The sequence below is a fragment of the Haliotis cracherodii genome, unplaced genomic scaffold (assembly GCF_022045235.1).
Source record: "Haliotis cracherodii isolate W230 unplaced genomic scaffold, xgHalCrac1.p SCAF_4, whole genome shotgun sequence".
Classification (NCBI taxonomy): Eukaryota; Metazoa; Mollusca; class Gastropoda; order Lepetellida; family Haliotidae; genus Haliotis; species Haliotis cracherodii.
This window is the reverse complement of record NW_027266297.1, coordinates 63,379,388-63,400,169: the sequence shown is the minus strand read 5'-3', so window position 1 is coordinate 63,400,169 and position 20,782 is coordinate 63,379,388. Positions and strand designations below refer to the sequence as shown.

At 41.3% G+C, this 20,782-nt stretch overlaps 1 protein-coding gene across 1 annotated transcript; it reads left to right on the top strand.

The window, feature by feature from the left end:
• Positions 1-403: 403 nt before the first annotated feature.
• LOC139479589 (pneumococcal serine-rich repeat protein-like) lies at positions 404-20,698 on the top strand. Its single transcript, XM_071262428.1, has 3 exons — positions 404-531; positions 2,278-2,409; positions 3,024-20,698. The coding sequence occupies exons 1-3, from the start codon at positions 420-422 to the stop codon at positions 17,828-17,830; spliced, it is 15,051 nt and encodes a 5,016-aa protein (XP_071118529.1). The 5' UTR covers positions 404-419; the 3' UTR covers positions 17,831-20,698.
• The last annotated feature ends 84 nt before the right edge of the window (positions 20,699-20,782 follow it).

Here is a 20,782-nt window from a genome sequence, read left to right as displayed (position 1 = left end):
ACTTGTGACGTTCACATTGTGCATCTAAGCTGGCTGTATGTTTATCTGACTTATGACGTTCACATTGTGTATCTACGCTGGCTGTATATTTATCGGACTTGTGACGTTCACATTGTGTATCTAAGCTGGCTGTATATTTATCTGACTTGTGACGTTCACATTGTGCATCTAAGCTGGCTGTATGTTTATCTGACTCGTGACGTTCACATTTTGTATCTACGCTGGCTGTACACGTCGCTGACTGTGTGACGTTCACATTGTGTATCTAAGCTGGCTGTACACGTCCCTGACTGTGCGACGTTAACAATGTGTATCTGAGCTGGCTGTATACATATCTGACTACATATCCGCTAATTTGTGTGTTCCAGAGCGGCTTCCAAGCTGGTGATGGGGCGATGTCGTACCTCCTGCCGGGATCCATGTCTCATGAACTCATCAACATTACTAAACTGTCTAACGTTGGTGTTGCTGGCAAGTTCATCTTCCGAGTTGACTCCGACATCCTTCCCGTACACCTCCCTGACACCACAAGTCAGTATCTTTTACACTAATCTAAAGCTTATTTATTGTTTTTTTACGTGTGAATAATGCCACACAATAGAAATGTGTTTGAAAATTTCTGGTATTAACCAGTAATATTGAATTGACACTGGATATTAACTTATCATAAATACACATTGAATGGATGATAATGTATTTTCAGTTCATCGGTTAAAAAAAATGCCCAGATAATACAACAGATTACCAATGAAACAATGAACTTCCATACAGTCATCCTGGAGATATGGATGAGAGTTAAATTTAAGCGCAAGCCTAAAAGTGCAAAGGAAAATAGATCTGCATTGTTATATCTATTCATATTTGATACAGAAACTAAATATAAACAATTTATGAACATGCTATTTAACCCACAAAACCCAACTGTCTCCTTCAAAAAGAATACATTTAAAAAATAGCTTTCTGCTTCTAATTGACAAATATAAGAAAAATAATTTACTTTGAAGGTGTTTGACAGTAAATATGACCCAACAATATATTTTTAATTTTAAGTTTCACAACATTTATTTCTTTCATAATTTAAGAGTCCATGAATATAATTTAATAAACTAAATTTCACGTTTACAATAAAATACATGTCTAAAGGACAGTACTGCACTGATTGTCAGTTGTCAGGAACCGATAAACTTTGCAGGAATGACAAATCACAGATATTATCATTCTGAAATTAGCAGACAATGATGGCTGTCAACAGCGGTGACAACCATGTGTGGTCTTGTCCCGTCTAGCAAAGTAAGCTTTGGCGGTCACTCATTTCGAAGGCAAAACTAGTTCATGAGTATAGGTTTGTCACCGGAAATGCTGGTACCGGAAGTAGTCTTTCGCGAGTCTTACGGTCCCTACACTGCTCGAACGGGTAATTTCCGGCACAGACAGTCAATAGTCTGCGCTGGGCAGATCTTTGTAACATCAAACACATCCATGTTGACTGAGGCGTGTGAAAAGATAGCCTCAACCATCATTTGACCTCACACAAATGGAACAGGTCCTCATGCATGACTGGAACATCCCACCTGTTAGTGTTGCCTAGTCAGTGACGTAGGATACATGTCATACAGTAGGTTAAGTGGCTGTATGTATTTACCTCTCGTGGGCACGTATTCTCTTCTGCATGATTTGTGAAACCGGGTGATCGTGAACCCGGATGGGATGGAAGCATAGTGTCCTTGACCTGTGTGTTCCAGATTCTACATCCGACCCACTGGTACAAAGCACGTGCTTCAGTTGTATGGAACAATACATAATAACACTTTAATTTGGTGCACACCTGCTTTTTTGGTTGCGTATATATATCAAACATATTTTTTTAATTTTTGTCATCACATGACTGAAAAAGGAATATCTTTCCTTCCCACAGAGTCTCCATACAGACCCAGCTACCGCTCTACTTCACCGAGCCATACTTGCCGTAAAAGGTGACTATGCTTGTCGTAAGAGGCGAGAAACGGGACCGGGTGGTCAGGCTCGCTGACTTGGTTGATGCATACCATCGTATCCCAATTGCGTGGAACGATGCTCATGATGTCAATCACTGGATTGTCTGGTCCAGACTCGATTATGTACAGACCGCCGTCATATAGCTTGAATATTGCTGAGAGTGGCGTTCAACAACAAACAAACAAACAAACTTCACCCATCGCCAAGTCCACCCATGCGACATCCTCTGCCAAGCATCCTGTTACGACTTATTGATTTCAATAACAATATCGCTGATTTCAGCTTCTGCACAGAGAACTACTGACACAACAACCCCAACAACAATCGCTGACAACATTACTCCAAGGTCAATTTCATCGACATCACTGACGTCTACATCAACGTCCCCGATCTCCGATACAACGCCTCATTCAGGTGCTACACCAGTATACACATTGCTGACAACATTTCCCTCCCTTTCTATAGTGATAAAAACATGCGTGTATTTATCATGTGTGATTATCTCGCAAAATTTGTAAAATTGGAGTAGCCTTCATTTGTTGTGATAATGATTATGATAATTATCATTATTATGAATAGGTATATGATGGGTGATTCTTATACTTATTATATTGAGTAATCCCATCTAAATAAAGTCGTTAGTGTCTTGTACATACATTGAAAGCTTGCCTTGTCGAACTTCATGATCCCGACAAAACCCTTTTTAATTTATCACTATTTGACCCGGTTGAAGTCGATGTCGGATGAGTCGATATATTTACCGGTTCCCTGCAACACATTTATATAATCTTTGAACACATTTAAATATTATCAAGGTCCACCATCTAGTTTAAGACGATATATATTTCATTGTCCACACGTTTGCGACGTTTGATGACTTGTGTGATATATGCTGTGCCTTTGATAATTAATAACTTTTCAGAATTGATTTTACCAATATGTCTTATTCCAAGTATTTGTGATTCATTTGTTTTCTCAATCGCCGACCGAGTTATCACTTTTCTTTTCTATGCCATTTCCACTGTCAGACACATCTACGACGATACGCGCGTCAGAAGTAGCTGGAACGACGACCATAACTGTTTCACCGTCTGATTCATCGGCTACGACAGTGGCCTCTCCGTCAGATGCAACGTCATCGTTAACAGTGACCTCTCCCGCAGATACAAAATCGTCTGCATCTTCTACACTGCAAGATCTAACATCTGTAACAGAGACCTCTCCGTCAAATACTATAACATCCCTAACAGAGACTTCCCCGCCAAATACAATAATATCCGTAACAGAGACCTCCCCGTCAAATACAATAACATCCGTAACAGAGACCTTCCCGTCAAGTACAATAACATCTGTAACAGAGACTTCCCCGTCAAATACAATAACATCTGTAACAGAGACCTCCCCATCAAATACAATAACATCCCTAACAGAGACTTCCCCGTCAAATACAATAACATCCGTAACAGAGACCTCCCCGTCAAATACAATAACATCTGTAACAGAGACTTCCCCGTCAAATACAATAACATCCGTAACAGAGACCTTCCCGTCAAATACAATAACATCTGTAACAGAGACCTCCCCGTTAGATAAGATATCATCTTCACCTGCTTCGCTGTCAGAGCTACTAACTGTAACCTACACGTCAAATACCGCCACTGCTTCATCATCGGAAATAACACCAACTACACCTGCTTTACCATCGAATCCAACATCTACTACACCTGGTTCATCATTGGATCCAACATCTGCTACACCTAGTTCATCATCGGATCCAACATCAACCACACCTCTTTCATCATCGGATCCAACAATAAATACACTTATTTCATCACCGGATCTTACATCTACTACAGCTGCTTCGTCATCAGATCCAACATCAACCACACCTGCTTTATTAAGGGATCCAACATCAACCACACCTGATTTATCATCGGATACAACATCTACTACACCTGCGTCGTCATCTGATCCAACATCCACCACATCTGCTTTATTTTCGGATGAAACATCAACTACAACTGCTTCAGCTGAGCCAACATCTACAACAACTGCTTCATCGGACCTAACATCAGCTCGATATGGTTCATCCTCGGATTCAACACCAATGACACCTTTTTCATCATCCGATCTAACATCAACTGAACCTGCTTCATCATCGGATCTAACATCAGCTACACCTGATTCACCCTCGGATCCAACATCTACTACACCTTCTTCATCATCAGATCCAACATCAATTACACCTGATCTGTTATCGGAACCAACATCTACAACAACTGCTTCATCGGACCTAACATCAGCTGTACATGCTTCATCCTCGGATCCAACAATAATTACACAGTCTTCATCATCTGATCTAACATCAACTGCACCTGCTTCATCATCGGATCCAACATCAGCTACACCTGATTCTTCATCGAATCCATCATCAACTACAACTGCTTCATTGAACCCAACATCAACTATACCTGCTCTATCATCGGATCCAACACTATCTACACCTGCTTCATCATCGGATCCAACATCAACCACACCTGCTACATCATCGGATCCAACATCTACTACACCTGATTTGTCATCAGATCTAACATCATCCACACCTGCTTTATTATCGGATCCAACTTCAACTAAAACAGCTTCATCGGAGCCAACATCAACAACAACTGCTACATCGGACCTAACATCAGCTGCACATGCTTCATCATCGGATCTAACATCAGCTACACCTGATTCATCATCGGATTCATCATCAACTACAAATGCTTCATCATCGGACCCAATATCAACTATACCTGCTTTTTCATCGGATCCAACACTAACTACACCTGCTTCATCATCGGATGTAACATCAACCGCACCTGCTTCATCATCAGATCAAACATCAACTGCAACTGCTGCATCATCGGATCTAACATCTACTACACCTGCTTCGTCATCAGATCCAACATCATCCACACCTGCTTCATCATCGGATCCAACATCAACCACACCTACATCATCGGATCCAACATCAACTACATCTGCTTCATCATCGGAACAAATATCTACTACAGTTTATTCATCATCGGATCCAACATCCACTGCACAAGTTTCATCATCAAATCCAACATCAACAACACTTGCTTCATTATCGGATCCAACATCAACCACACCTTCTACATCCTCGGATCCAACATCAAGCGCACCTGCTTCATCTTTGGATCCAACATCAACCACACCTGCTTTATTATCGAATCCAACATCAACTACACCTTCTTCATCATCCGATCCAACATCAACTACAACTGCTTCATCATCGGATCCAACATCAACCACACCCTCTACATCATCCGATCCAACATCAACTACATCTGCTTCATCATCAGAACAAACATTTACCAAACCTGCTACTTCATCAAATCCAACATCAACCACGCCTGCTTTATTATCGAATCCAACATCAACTACACCTTCTTCATCATCAGATCCATCATCAACTACAACTGCTTTATCATCGGATTCAACATCAACCACACCCTCTATATCATCCGATCCAACATCAACTACATCTGCTTCATCATCAGAACAAACATTTACCAAACCTGCTACTTCATCAAATCCAACATCAACCACGCCTGCTTTATTATCGAATCCAACATCAACTACACCTTCTTCATCATCAGATTCATCATCAACTACAACTGCTTCGTCATCAGATCCAACATCAACCATATCTGCTTCATCATCAAAACAAACCTCTACTAAACCTGCTTCGTCATCAAATCCAACATCAACCGCGCTTGCTTCATTATCGGATCAAACATCAACAACACCTAATTCATCATCGGATCGAACACTACCTATACCTGCTTCATCATTAGATCCAACATCAACTACAACTGCTTCATCGTCGGATCTAACATCAACTGAACCTGATTTATCATCGGATCAAACACCATCTACATCTGCTTCAACATCAAATCCAACATCTACAACATTAGCTACACATCCTTTATCATCGGATTCAATACTAACTGAAACTTCTTCATCAACGGGTCTAACATCAACTGCACCTGCTTCGTCATCAGATCCAACATCAACCACGACTGCTTTTTTATCGGATCCAACATCAACTACACCAGATTCATCATCGGATCCATCATCAACTACAACTGCTTCATCATCGGATGAAACATCAACCGCACCTGCTTCATCATCGGATCTAACATCAACTGCACCTGCTGCATCATCGGATCTAACATCTACTACACCTACATCATCGGATAAAACATCAACTACATCTGCTTCACCATCGGAACAAACATCTACTACAGTTTCTTCATCATCGGATCCAACATCCACTGCACAAGTTTCATCATCAGATCCAACATCAACCACACTTAACACATTATCGGATCCAACATCAAGAACACCTTCTACATACTGGGATCCAACATCAAGCGCAACTGCTTCATCATTGGATCCAGCATCAACCACACCTGCTTTATTATCGAATCCAACATCAACAACACCTTCATCATCATCAGACCCATCATCAACCACATCTGCTTCATTATCAAATCCAATATCAACTACACTTGTTTCATCATCGGATCCAACACAAACTACACCTGATCCATCACAGGGCCCAACATCAACAACACCTGCTTCATCATCGGATCAAACATCTACTACACCTGCTTCGTCATCAGATCCAACATCAACCACATCTGCTTCATTATCAAATCCAATATCAACTACACCTGTTTCATCATCGGATCAAACATCAACTACACCTGTTTCATCATCGGATCAAACGTCAACTACACCTGATTCACCATCGGATCTAACATCAACTGCACCTGTTTCATCATCGTACCAAACATCAGCCACACCTTCTACACTTTTAGATCCAACATCAACTGCACCTGCTTTATTATCCGATCCAACATCAAGCGCACCTATTTCATCATCGGATCCAATATCTACTACACCTGCTGTGTCATCAGATCCAACATCAAACTCACCTGCTTTATTATCGGATCCAACACAAACTACATCTGATTCATCCTCGGATCCAACATCAACTACAACTGCTTCATCATCGGATATAACACAAACTACACCTGATTCATCAACCGACCCAACATCAACTTCACCTGCTCCATCCTCGGAACAAACATTTACTACACCTGCTTCATCATCAGATCCAACATCAACTACAACTGCTTCATCATCTGATCCAACAGAAACTACGCCTGTTTCATCACTGGGCCCAACATCAACAACACCTGCTTCATCCTCGGATCAAGCATTTACTACACCTGCTTCATCATCGGATCTAACATCAACCGCACCAGCTTCATCATCGGATCAAACATCTACTACACCTTCTTCGCCATCGGATCAAACATTTCCTACACCTGCTTCATCATCGAATCTAACATCAACCGCAACTGCTTCATCATCGGATCCAACATCTACTACATCTGCTTCATCATCGGATCAAACATCTACTACACCTGCTTCATCATCGGATCCAACATCAACTACACCTGATTCATCATCGTATCTCACATCAACTACATCTGCTTCCTCATCAAATCCAATATCAACTACACCTTTTTCATCATCGGATTCAACGTCAACCGCGCTTGCTTCATTATCGGATCAAACATCAACAACACCTAATTCATCATCGGATCGAACACTACCTATACCTGCTTCATCATTAGATCCAACATCAACTACAACTGCTTCATCGTCGGATCTAACATCAACTGAACCTGATTTATCATCGGATCAAACACCATCTACATCTGCTTCAACATCAAATCCAACATCTACAACATTAGCTACACATCCTTTATCATCGGATTCAATACTAACTGAAACTTCTTCATCAACGGGTCTAACATCAACTGCACCTGCTTCGTCATCAGATCCAACATCAACCACGACTGCTTTTTTATCGGATCCAACATCAACTACACCAGATTCATCATCGGATCCATCATCAACTACAACTGCTTCATCATCGGATGAAACATCAACCGCACCTGCTTCATCATCGGATCTAACATCAACTGCACCTGCTGCATCATCGGATCTAACATCTACTACACCTACATCATCGGATAAAACATCAACTACATCTGCTTCACCATCGGAACAAACATCTACTACAGTTTCTTCATCATCGGATCCAACATCCACTGCACAAGTTTCATCATCAGATCCAACATCAACCACACTTAACACATTATCGGATCCAACATCAAGAACACCTTCTACATACTGGGATCCAACATCAAGCGCAACTGCTTCATCATTGGATCCAGCATCAACCACACCTGCTTTATTATCGAATCCAACATCAACAACACCTTCTTCATCATCAGACCCATCATCAACCACATCTGCTTCATTATCAAATCCAATATCAACTACACTTGTTTCATCATCGGATCCAACACAAACTACACCTGATCCATCACAGGGCCCAACATCAACAACACCTGCTTCATCATCGGATCAAACATCTACTACACCTGCTTCGTCATCAGATCCAACATCAACCACATCTGCTTCATTATCAAATCCAATATCAACTACACCTGTTTCATCATCGGATCAAACATCAACTACACCTGTTTCATCATCGGATCAAACGTCAACTACACCTGATTCACCATCGGATCTAACATCAACTGCACCTGTTTCATCATCGTACCAAACATCAGCCACACCTTCTACACTTTTAGATCCAACATCAACTGCACTTGCTTTATTATCCGATCCAACATCAAGCGCACCTATTTCATCATCGGATCCAATATCTACTACACCTGCTGTGTCATCAGATCCAACATCAAACTCACCTGCTTTATTATCGGATCCAACACAAACTACATCTGATTCATCCTCGGATCCAACATCAACTACAACTGCTTCATCATCGGATATAACACAAACTACACCTGATTCATCAACCGACCCAACATCAACTTCACCTGCTCCATCCTCGGAACAAACATTTACTACACCTGCTTCATCATCAGATCCAACATCAACTACAACTGCTTCATCATCTGATCCAACAGAAACTACGCCTGTTTCATCACTGGGCCCAACATCAACAACACCTGCTTCATCCTCGGATCAAGCATTTACTACACCTGCTTCATCATCGGATCTAACATCAACCGCACCAGCTTCATCATCGGATCAAACATCTACTACACCTTCTTCGCCATCGGATCAAACATTTCCTACACCTGCTTCATCATCGAATCTAACATCAACCGCAACTGCTTCATCATCGGATCCAACATCTACTACATCTGCTTCATCATCGGATCAAACATCTACTACACCTGCTTCATCATCGGATCCAACATCAACTACACCTGATTCATCATCGTATCTCACATCAACTACATCTGCTTCCTCATCAAATCCAATATCAACTACACCTTTTTCATCATCGGATTCAACGTCAACTACACCTGCTTCATCATCGGATCCAACACAAACTACACCTTTTTCATCACTGGGCCCAACATTAACAACACCTGCTTCACCCTCGGATCAAACATTTCCTACACCTGCTTCATCATCGGATCTAACATCAACCGCACCTGCTTCATCATCGTATCAAACATCAGCCACACCTTCTACACTTTTAGATCCAACATCAACTGCACTTGCTTTATTATCCGATCCAACATCAAGCACACCTATTTCATCATCGGATCCAATATCTACTGCTTCTGTTTCGTCATCAGATCCAACATCAAACACACCTGCTTTATTATCGGATCCAACACAAACTACATCTGATTCATCCTCGGAATCAACATCAACTACACCTGATTCATCATCGGATCCAACACAAACTACACCTGATTCATCAACAGACCCAACATCAGCTTCACCTGCTCCATCCTCGGATCAAACATTTACTACATTTGATTCATCATCGGATCTAACATCAACCGCACCTTTTTCATCACTGGGCCCAACATTAACAACACCTGCTTCATCCTCGGATCAAACATTTCCTACACCTGCTTCATCATCGGATCTAACATCAACCGCACCAGCTTCATCATCGGATCCAACACAAACTACACCTGATCCATCACCGGGCCCAACATCAACAACACCTGCTTCATCCTCGGATCAAACATTTACTACATTTGATTCATCATCGGATCTAACATCAACCGCACCTTTTTCATCACTGGGCCCAACATTAACAACACCTGCTTCATCCTCGGATCAAGCATTTACTACACCTGCTTCATCATCGGATCTAACATCAACTGCACCAGCTTCATCATCGGATCAAACATCTACTACACCTGCTTTGCCATCGGATCAAACATTTCCTACACCTGCTTCATCATCGAATCTAACATCAACCGCAACTGCTTCATCATCGGATCCAACATCTACTACATCTGCTTCATCATCGGATCAAACATCTACTACACCTGTTTCATCATCGGATCCAACATCAACTACAACTGCTTCATCATCGGATCCAACACAAACTACACCTGATCCCTCACCGGGCCCAACATCAACAACACCTGCTTCATTTTCGGATCAAACATTTACTACATCTGCTTCATCATCGGATCTAACATCAACCGCACCAGCTTCACCATCGGATCAAACATCTACTACACCTGCTTCATTATCAAATCCAATATCAACTAAACCTGTTTCATCATCGGATCCAACATCAACTACACCTGTTTCATCATCGGATCAAACGTCAACTACACCTGATTCACCATCGGATCTAACATCAACTGCACCTATTTCATCATCGTATCAAACATCAGCCACACCTTCTACACTTTTTGATCCAACATCAACTGCACCTGCTTTATTATCCGATCGAACATCTACTACACCTGCTTCGTTATCGGATCCAACATCTACTACACCTGCTTCATCATCGGATCAAACATATACTACACCTGCTTTATCATCGTATCTCACATCAACTACATCTGCTTCCTCATCAAATCCAATATCAACCACACCTTTTTCATCATCGGATTCAACGTCAACTACACCTGCTTCATCATCGAATCCAACACAAACTACACCTGTTTCATCACTGGGCCCAACATCAACAACACCTGCTTCATCCTCGGATCAAACATTTCCTACACCTGTTTCATCATCGGATCCAACATCAACTACACCTGTTTCATCATCGGATCAAACGTCAACTACACCTGATTCACCATCGGATCTAACATCAACTGCACCTGCTTCATCATCGTATCAAACATCAGCCACACCTTCTACACTTTTAGATCCAACATCAACTGCACCTGCTTTATTATCCGATCCAACATCAAGCACACCTATTTCATCATCGGATCCAATATCAACTACACCTGCTTCGTCATCAGATCCAACATCAAACACACCAGCTTTATTATCGGAAATACTATCAACTACACCGGATTCATCCTCGGATCCAACATCAACTACAACTGCTTCATCATCAGATCCAAAACAAACTACACCTGATTCATCAACGGACCCAACATCAACTTCAACTGCTTCATCCTCGGATCAAACATTTACTACACCTGCTTTATCATCGGAACCAACATCAACTACAACTGCTTCATCATCTGATCCAACACAAACTACACCTGTTTCATCACCGGGCCAAACATCAACAACACCAGTTTCATCCTCGGATCCAACATCAACTACAACTGCTTCATCATCGGATCCAACACAAACTACACCTGATCCATCACCGGGCCCAACATCAACAACACCTGCTTCATCCTCGGATCAAACATTTACTACATCTGATTCATCATCGGATCTAACATCAACCGCACCTGCTTCATCATCGGATCAAACATCTACTACATCTGCTTCATCATCGGATCAAACATCTACTACACCTCTTTCATCCTCGGATCCAACATCAACTACAACTGCTTCATCATCGGATCCAACACAAACTACACCTGATCAATCACCGGGCACAACATCAACTACACCTGCTTCATCCTCGGATCAAACATTTACTACATCTGATTCATCATCGGATCTAACATCAACAAAACCTGCTTCATCATCGGATGCAACATCTACTACACCTGCTTCATCATGGGATCAAACATCTACTACACCTGCTTCGTCATCAGATCCAACATCAATTACACTTGCTTCATCATCGTATCTCACATCAACTACATCTGCTTCCTCATCAAATACAATATCAACTACACCTTTTTCATCATCGGATTCAACGTCAACTACACCTGCTTCATCATCGTATCCAACACAAACTACACCTGTTTCATCACTGGGCCAAACATCAACAACACCTTCTTCATCCTCGGATCAAACATTTCCTACACCTGCTTCATCATCGGATCTAACATCAATCGCACCTGTTTCATCATCAGATCCAACATCAACCACATCTGCATCATTATCAAATCCAATATCTACTACACCTGCTTCATCATCGGATCAAACTTCTACTACACCTGCTTCATCATCAGATCCAACATCAACTACATCTGCTTCTTCATCAAATCCAATATCAACTACACCTGCTTCATCATCGGATCGAACACAAACTACACCTGTTTCATCACCAGGCCCAACATCAATAACAACTGCTTCATCCTCGGATCCAACATCTACTACACCTGCTTCATCATCAGATCCAACATCAACCACATCTGCTTCATTATCAAATCCAATATCAACTACACCTGTTTCATCATCGGATCAAACGTCAACTACACCTGATTCTCCATCGGATCTAACATCAACTGCACCTGTTTCATCATCGTATCAAACATCAGCCACACCTTCTACACTTTTAGATCCAACATCAACTGCACCTGCTTTATCATCGGATCCAACATCAAGCACACCTATTTCATCATGGGATCCAATATCTACTACACCTGCTTCGTCATCAGATCCAACATCAAACACACCTGCTTTATTATCGGATCCAACACAAACTACATCTGATTCATCCTCGGATCCAACATCAACTACAACTGCTTCATCATCGGATCCAACACAAACTACACCTGATTCATCAACAGACCCAACATCAACTTCACCTGCTCCATCCTCGGATCAAACATTTACTACACCTGCTTCATCATCGGATCCAACATCAACTACAACTGCTTCATCATCTGATCCAACACAAACTACGCCTGTTTCATCACTGGGCCAAACATCAACAACACCTGCTTCATCCTCGGATCAAGCATTTACTACACCTGCTTCATCATCGGATCTAACATCAACCGCACCAGCTTCATCATCGGATCAAACATTTACTACACCTGCTTCATCATCAAATCTAACATCAACCACAACTGCTTCATCATCGGATCCAACATCTACTACATCTGCTTCATCATCGGATCAAATATCTACTACACCTGTTTCATCATCGGATCGAACATCAACTACAACTGATTCATCATCGGATCCAACACAAACTCCACCTGATCCATCACCGGGCCCAACATCAACAACACCTGCTTTATCCTCGGATCAAACATTTACTACATCTGATTCATCATCGGATCTAACATCAACCGCACCTGCTTCATCATCGGATCCAACATCTACTACACCTACTTCATCATGGGATCAAACATCTACTACACCTGCTTCGTCATCAGATCCAACATCAACTACACCTGATTCATCATCGTATCTCACATTAACTACATCTGCTTCCTCATCAAATCCAATATCAACTACACCTTTTTCATCATCGGATTCATCGTCAACTACACCTGCTTCATCATCGGATCCAACACAAACAACACCTTTTTCATCACTGGGCCCAACATTAACAACACCTGCTTCATCCTTGGATCAAACATTTACTACACCTGCTTCATCATCGGATCTAACATCAATCGCACCTGCTTCATCATCGTATCAAACATCAGCCACACCTACTTCACTTTTAGATCCAACATCAACTGCACCTGCTTTATTATCCGATCCAACATCAAGCACACCTATTTCATCATCGGATCCAATATGTACTGCACCTGTTTCGTCATCAGATCCAACATCAAACACACCTGCTTTATTATCGGATCCAACACAAACTACATCTGATTCATCCTCGGATCCAACATCAACTACAACTGCTTCATCATCGGATCCAACACAAATTACACCTGATTCATCAACAGACCCAACATCAACTTCACCTGCTCCATCCTCGGATCAAACATTTACTACACCTGCTTCATCATCGGATCCAACATCAACTACAAGTGCTTCATCATCTGATCCAACACAAACTACGCCTGTTTCATCACCGGGCCAAACATCAACAACACCTGTTTCATCCTCGGATCAAACATTTACTACACCTGCTTCATCAACGGATCTAACATCAACCGCACCAGCTTCATCATCGGATCAAACATCTACTACACCTGCTTCGTCATCGGATCAAACATCTGCTACACCTGCTTCATCATCGGATCTAACATCAACCGCACCTGCTTCATCATCGGATCCAACATCTACTACATCTGCTTCATCATCGGATCAAACATCTACTACACCTGTTTCATCATGGGATCCAACACAAACTACACGTGATCCATCACCGGGCCCAACATCAACAACACCTGCTTCATCCTCGGATCAAACATTTACTACATCTGATTCATCATCGGATCTAACATCAACAACACCTGCTTCATCCTTGTATCAAACATCTACTGCACCTGCTTCATCATCGAATCTAACATCAACCGCACCTGCTTCATCATCGGATCAAACATCTGCTACATCTGCTTCATCATCGGATCAAACATCTACTACACCTCTTTCATCGTCGGATCGAACATCAACTACAACTGCTTCATCATCGGATCCAACACAAACTACACCTGATCCATTACCGGGCACAACATCAACAACACCTGCTTCATCCTCGGATCAAACATTTACTACATCTGATTCATCATCGGATCTAACATCAACAACACCTGCTTCATCATCAGATCCAACACAAACTACACCTGATCCATCACCGGGCCCAACATCAACAACACCTGCTTCATCCTCGGATCAAACATTTACTACACCTGCTTTACCATCGGATCCAACATCAACTACAACTGCTTCATCATCTGATCAAACAGAAACTACACCTGTTTCATCACCGGGCCCAACATCAACAACATCTTTTTCAACCTCGGATCAAACATTTACTACACCTGCTTCATCATCGGATCTAACATCAACCGCACCAGCTTTACCATCGGATCAAACATCTACTACACCTGCTTCGTCATCGGATCAAACATCAGCTACACCTGCTTCATCATCTGATCTAACATCAACCGCACCTGCTTCATCATCGGATCCAAAATGTACTACATCTGCTTCATCATCGGATCAAACATCTACTACACCTGTTTCATCATCGGATCCAACACAAACTACACGTGATCCATCACCGGGCCCAACATCAACAACACCTGCTTCATCCTCGGATCAAACATTTACTACATCTGATTCATCAACGGATCTAACATCAACTGCACCTGCTTCATCATCAGATCTAACATCTACTACTCCTGCTTCATCATCGGATCAAACATCTACTACACCTGCTTCGTCATCAAATCCAATATCAACTACACCTTTTTCATCATCGGATCCAACGTCAACTACACCTGCTTCATCATCGGATCCAACACAAACTATACCTGTTTCTTCTCTGGGCCCAACATCAACAACACCTGCTTCATCATCGGATCAAACATTTACGACACCTGCTTCATCATCGGATCTAACATCAATCGCACCTGCTTCATCATCGGATCCAACATCTACTACACCTGCTTCATCATCGGATCAAACATCTACTACTCCTGGTTCATCATCGGATCCAACATCTACTAGACCTGCTTCATCATCGGATCTAACATCAACCGCACCAGCTTCATCATCGGATCCAATATCTACTACACCTGTTTCTTCATCGGATCAAACATCTACTGCACCTGCTTCATCATCGGATCTAACATCAACCGCACCTGCTTCATCATCGGATCCAACATTTACTACACCTGCTTCATCATCGGATCAAACATCTACTAAACTTGTTTTATCATCGGATCAAACATCTACTACTCCTGCTTCATCATCGGATCAAATATCTACTAGACCTGCTTCATCATCGGATCTAACTTCAACCGCACCTGCTTCATCATCGGATCCAACATCTACTACACCTGCTTCATCATCGGATCTAACATCAACCGCACCTGCTTCATCATCGGATCCAACATTTACTACACCTGCTTCATCATCGGATCAAACATCTACTAAACTTGTTTCATCATCGGATCCAACATCAACTACAACTGCTTCATCATCGGATCCAACACAAACTACACCTGATCCATCACCTGGCTTAACATCAACAACACCAGCTTCATCCTCGGATCAAACATTTACTACATCTGATTCATCATCGGATTTAACATCAACCGCACCTGCTTCATCATCGGATGCAACATCTACTACACCTGCTACATCATCGGATCAAACATCAACTACAACTGCTTCATTAACAGACCCAACATCAACTACAACTTCTTCATCATCGTATCTCACATCAACTACATCTGCTTCCTCATCAAATCCAATATCAACTACACCTTTTTCATCATCGGATCTAACCTCAAATACACCTGTTACATCATCGGTTCTGACGTCAACTACACCTGATCCACCATCGTATCAAACATCAGCCACACTTTCTACATCATCAGATCCAACATCAACTGCACCTGCTTTATTATCCGATCCAACATCAAGCACACCTATTTCATCATCGGATCCAATATCTACTACACCTGCTTCGTCATCAGATCCAACATCAAACACACCTGCTTTATTATCGGAAATAGTATCAACTACACCGGATTCGTCATCGGATCCAACATCAACTACAACTGCTTCATCATCGGATCCAACACAAACTACACCTGATTCATCAACAGACCCAACATCAACTTTACCTGCTTCATCATCGGATATAACATCTATTGCACCTGCTTCATCATCGGATCAAACATCTACTACACCTGCTTCGTCATCAGATCTCACATCAAATACATCTGCTTCATCATCAAATCCAATATCAACTACACCTGTTTCATCATCGGATCCAACGTCGACTACACCTGATTCACCATCGGATCTAACATCAACTTCACCTGTTTCATCATCGGATCAAACATCAACCACACCTTCTACATCATCAGATCAAACATCAACTACACCTGCTCCGTCATCAGGACCAACAACAATCACGCCTGTTTTATTATCGGATCCAACATCAATCGCATCTGCTTTATTATCAGATCCAATATCAACTGCACCTGCATCATCGGGTCCAACATCAACTACAACTGCTTTACCATCGGATGAAACATCAACTACACCTGTCTTATTATCGTATTCATCATCAACCACACCTGCTCGGGACGAGAGATCGGAGATTTCAACATCCCTTCACACCTCTGCACTGTCAGTTGTTACTCCCCATCTTGTAGGCGGCGCCTTGGCAGTGGCTATTCTGATAGCGGTGGGGGTGCTACAGATCGCCCTGTCGTTGCAGTTCATACAAAAATTCAGGGAAGGGTTTCAACAGAGAAGACAGCGGGGAGACAGGGCTGTCGGTGAGAGACAAATGAACTTGCCAGTAAAGATTGTCACATCAGGTCCTGGGTTCTACCAACACTCGCTGTACACAACTGGCAAACCAATGTGACAACATGAATAGCAGCACATATGCACATCCAGCAGGCTAACGTAATAACATGAATATAAGCCTCTACGCATGCGTACACATCTAACAGGCCTGGGTGACAAGATGAACCTCAGCCTCTATGTCAATATGCACATCCAGCAGGCTAACGTGATAACTTGAATATTAGCATCTATGCACACATACACATCCAACGGGCCTGGGTGACTACGTAGATCTGAGCCTTTACGTCAATATGCACATCCAGGAGGCTAACGTCATATCTTGAATATTAGCCTCTACACCCGCGTACGCCTCTAACAGGCATCGATGACAACATGAATCTCAGCCTCTACGCACATATGCTCACTCATTAGGTTGCGGTGTTAACATGACTTTTAGATGTAATCTTTACATGTATGACCTCAACTCACATCTGTCGGGCCTTGGTCATCATCGCAGGCTGCATGTAACTCTTGCGTTTTTTTTGCACATCTGGGTGACCATGGAGACCAAATGATAATCTTGACGCTATATGTTCTATGCATAAAATAGCAGACAGTGGACATTTACAATAACATCCTACTTGGGAGCCGTGGGGAAAACTAGACACTGGACGCTAGACATCACTAGCACACCTTCACACCCTCTTTAAATCCTCTGAGCAGTGAGCTTTTCTTTTACTTTTCTCTATTGCTGTAGCACTAACTTTAAGACACATCTTTGCAAAATAACGTTTCTGAGTATATTTCTGTCTGACATGATCTCACAGCATGTTGGGGATATAATGAACGCCGGGTATAGAGGTGTGACCAACACATATATTATATGTTTTTAAGTTGTTATACTATAGACACTTCTACACTTTTATTTATTTTCCTTTTAGTTCGTACTTTTTGTTATAATCATATTTATTGAAACATGGGTACCCTGAATGAGATGAAGCGGCCTGAAAATCATCTAGTTAGGGCACGAATAAAGCAGTAGCTGTTAGAGAGATAATATGATTTTATACTTTCCTCAACATTCAGAGACCAGTTGTATGTATTAAGTTCTTTTTCCTATGGCATTTAATGTGGCACTGGACAAAATAAATTTGTTTTGTTTCTAAAATAGTTGGTCGATACATTTCATGATCAAATTGGTAAGGTTTACCAGAAAGAAAAAGGCTAAATTTCAATTCATTAAGCAACGCTAAATCCGCGAATCAGCTTTAGTGTATTCGACGTCTACATTTCACCATGAACATGACTGTGAAAGTTTCGCGTGTCCTTGTAGTTCACACACAGCATGAAATAGAAGGCCACCCTTGTAGTTGATATACAGCATGGGATAGAAGCTTAAGGTCGCCCTTGTAGTTTATACACAACATGAAACAGAAGGCCACCCTTGTAGTTTACATACAACATGAAATAGAAGGCCACTCTTGTGGTTTATATACAACATGGGATAGAAGCCTAAGGCCGTATATATATAATATATCAAATATTTGACAAGTGAACATATGCATCTTAATGCTTGGGTTTTCACTTGATGTGGGAAAGTATGCATATATATTCAGCTGATCTGGAAATATATGCTGGAATATCTATGCACTATGGGAAGATATGCATGGATATTCAGGAGAAATGGTAAAATATGAAATGATATTCAGTTGATGTGGGAAGATCTGTACTGACATTCAGGCGATATGGGAAGATATGCATGAACATCAAGGAGTTGTGAGAAGATATGCATGAATATTCAGGCGGCGAGACAAGATATGCATGGATATTTCGGTGGTATTGGAGCAGAGTTGTACATCCATCATATATCATGTATCTATAATTGACAGAGTTCAGTTACACTGCAAGTAAATGAAGTAGTATATGTATGAATCTTCTTTTTGGTGATGAAAAGGCGGTCAAGCTTCTGGACTGGATCTAGTAGACGTTCAAATCGTAAAAACATTTCCCACATTTTTTAAAACAAATAAGAATATTTATTTTAAAATTTGTCATTTCCAGTGGGCAAAATTGGTCCCTCGTCTGACTTCCTACTTTTTATAAATAAGGCATATTCTCAAAGTTGCTACATTCACATTATCCATTAACATAATTAGGCTGAGCAGAGAGAAATAATCTCCAATCATACCCATTAAGTCTTAATTGGGGCTTTTGCGTTGTAGTTGTACGCCTTGGCTATGTCAAACTGTAGATTATCTGAGACTAAACTTACTTAGATCAATTGGCGATCTGGTAAAGTTTAGTTTCTGAAAATACCTGAACTGGGCTGTGATCGTTTACATACAATGTTTGTTTATTATGATGACTATGCTTAGTTATCTATTGTTGTAAACACAAATGTCTCACAAACGAGAATGTTATAATGGGACTTTATATAATATCCCAGCGATTATCTATTTAAAACTTCTGGTGATTTTGTAACATGTGAATGTCCCTCACTAGAGATTTACTTTACATTAGAACACAGTGTAGACAAGGAAATGTGCAGAATGGCTTAACACCAAATGATAACTGCATTCGGGGATTGAACTTGAAACCTTCGCATACTGATAAACCACAATGCTTTTAAGAATCTCATCTTCTCAGTTCTTGAAAGTTGTTTGTTACATAAAATTGTTGATAAATGTTGTTTCAGATTATGTTTTTTGGTTCAGAGGTTAGATAAAATACTTCCTCCATTGGATTTAGAACCATAATCCTCATTTAAATCACATACATTTATTCACACGTATATATGTGTACTTGTGATTCTATTTAAACTATCGCCCTGTGAACATGTTTTCGGTTCAACTGGTTTTGTTTGTTACGTTATTAGTTTTTGCTTGTTATATCTATTAACTCTTACTTGTTATTCTGTCCGTGTACATACATTTACAAGATGCTCAACTCGTTGCACAAAGTCATGAATAAAGATTCAATTTATACAACTTTGTGTTTCTGTATTTTAGTGAGGTGAGGTGAGGTGAAATTG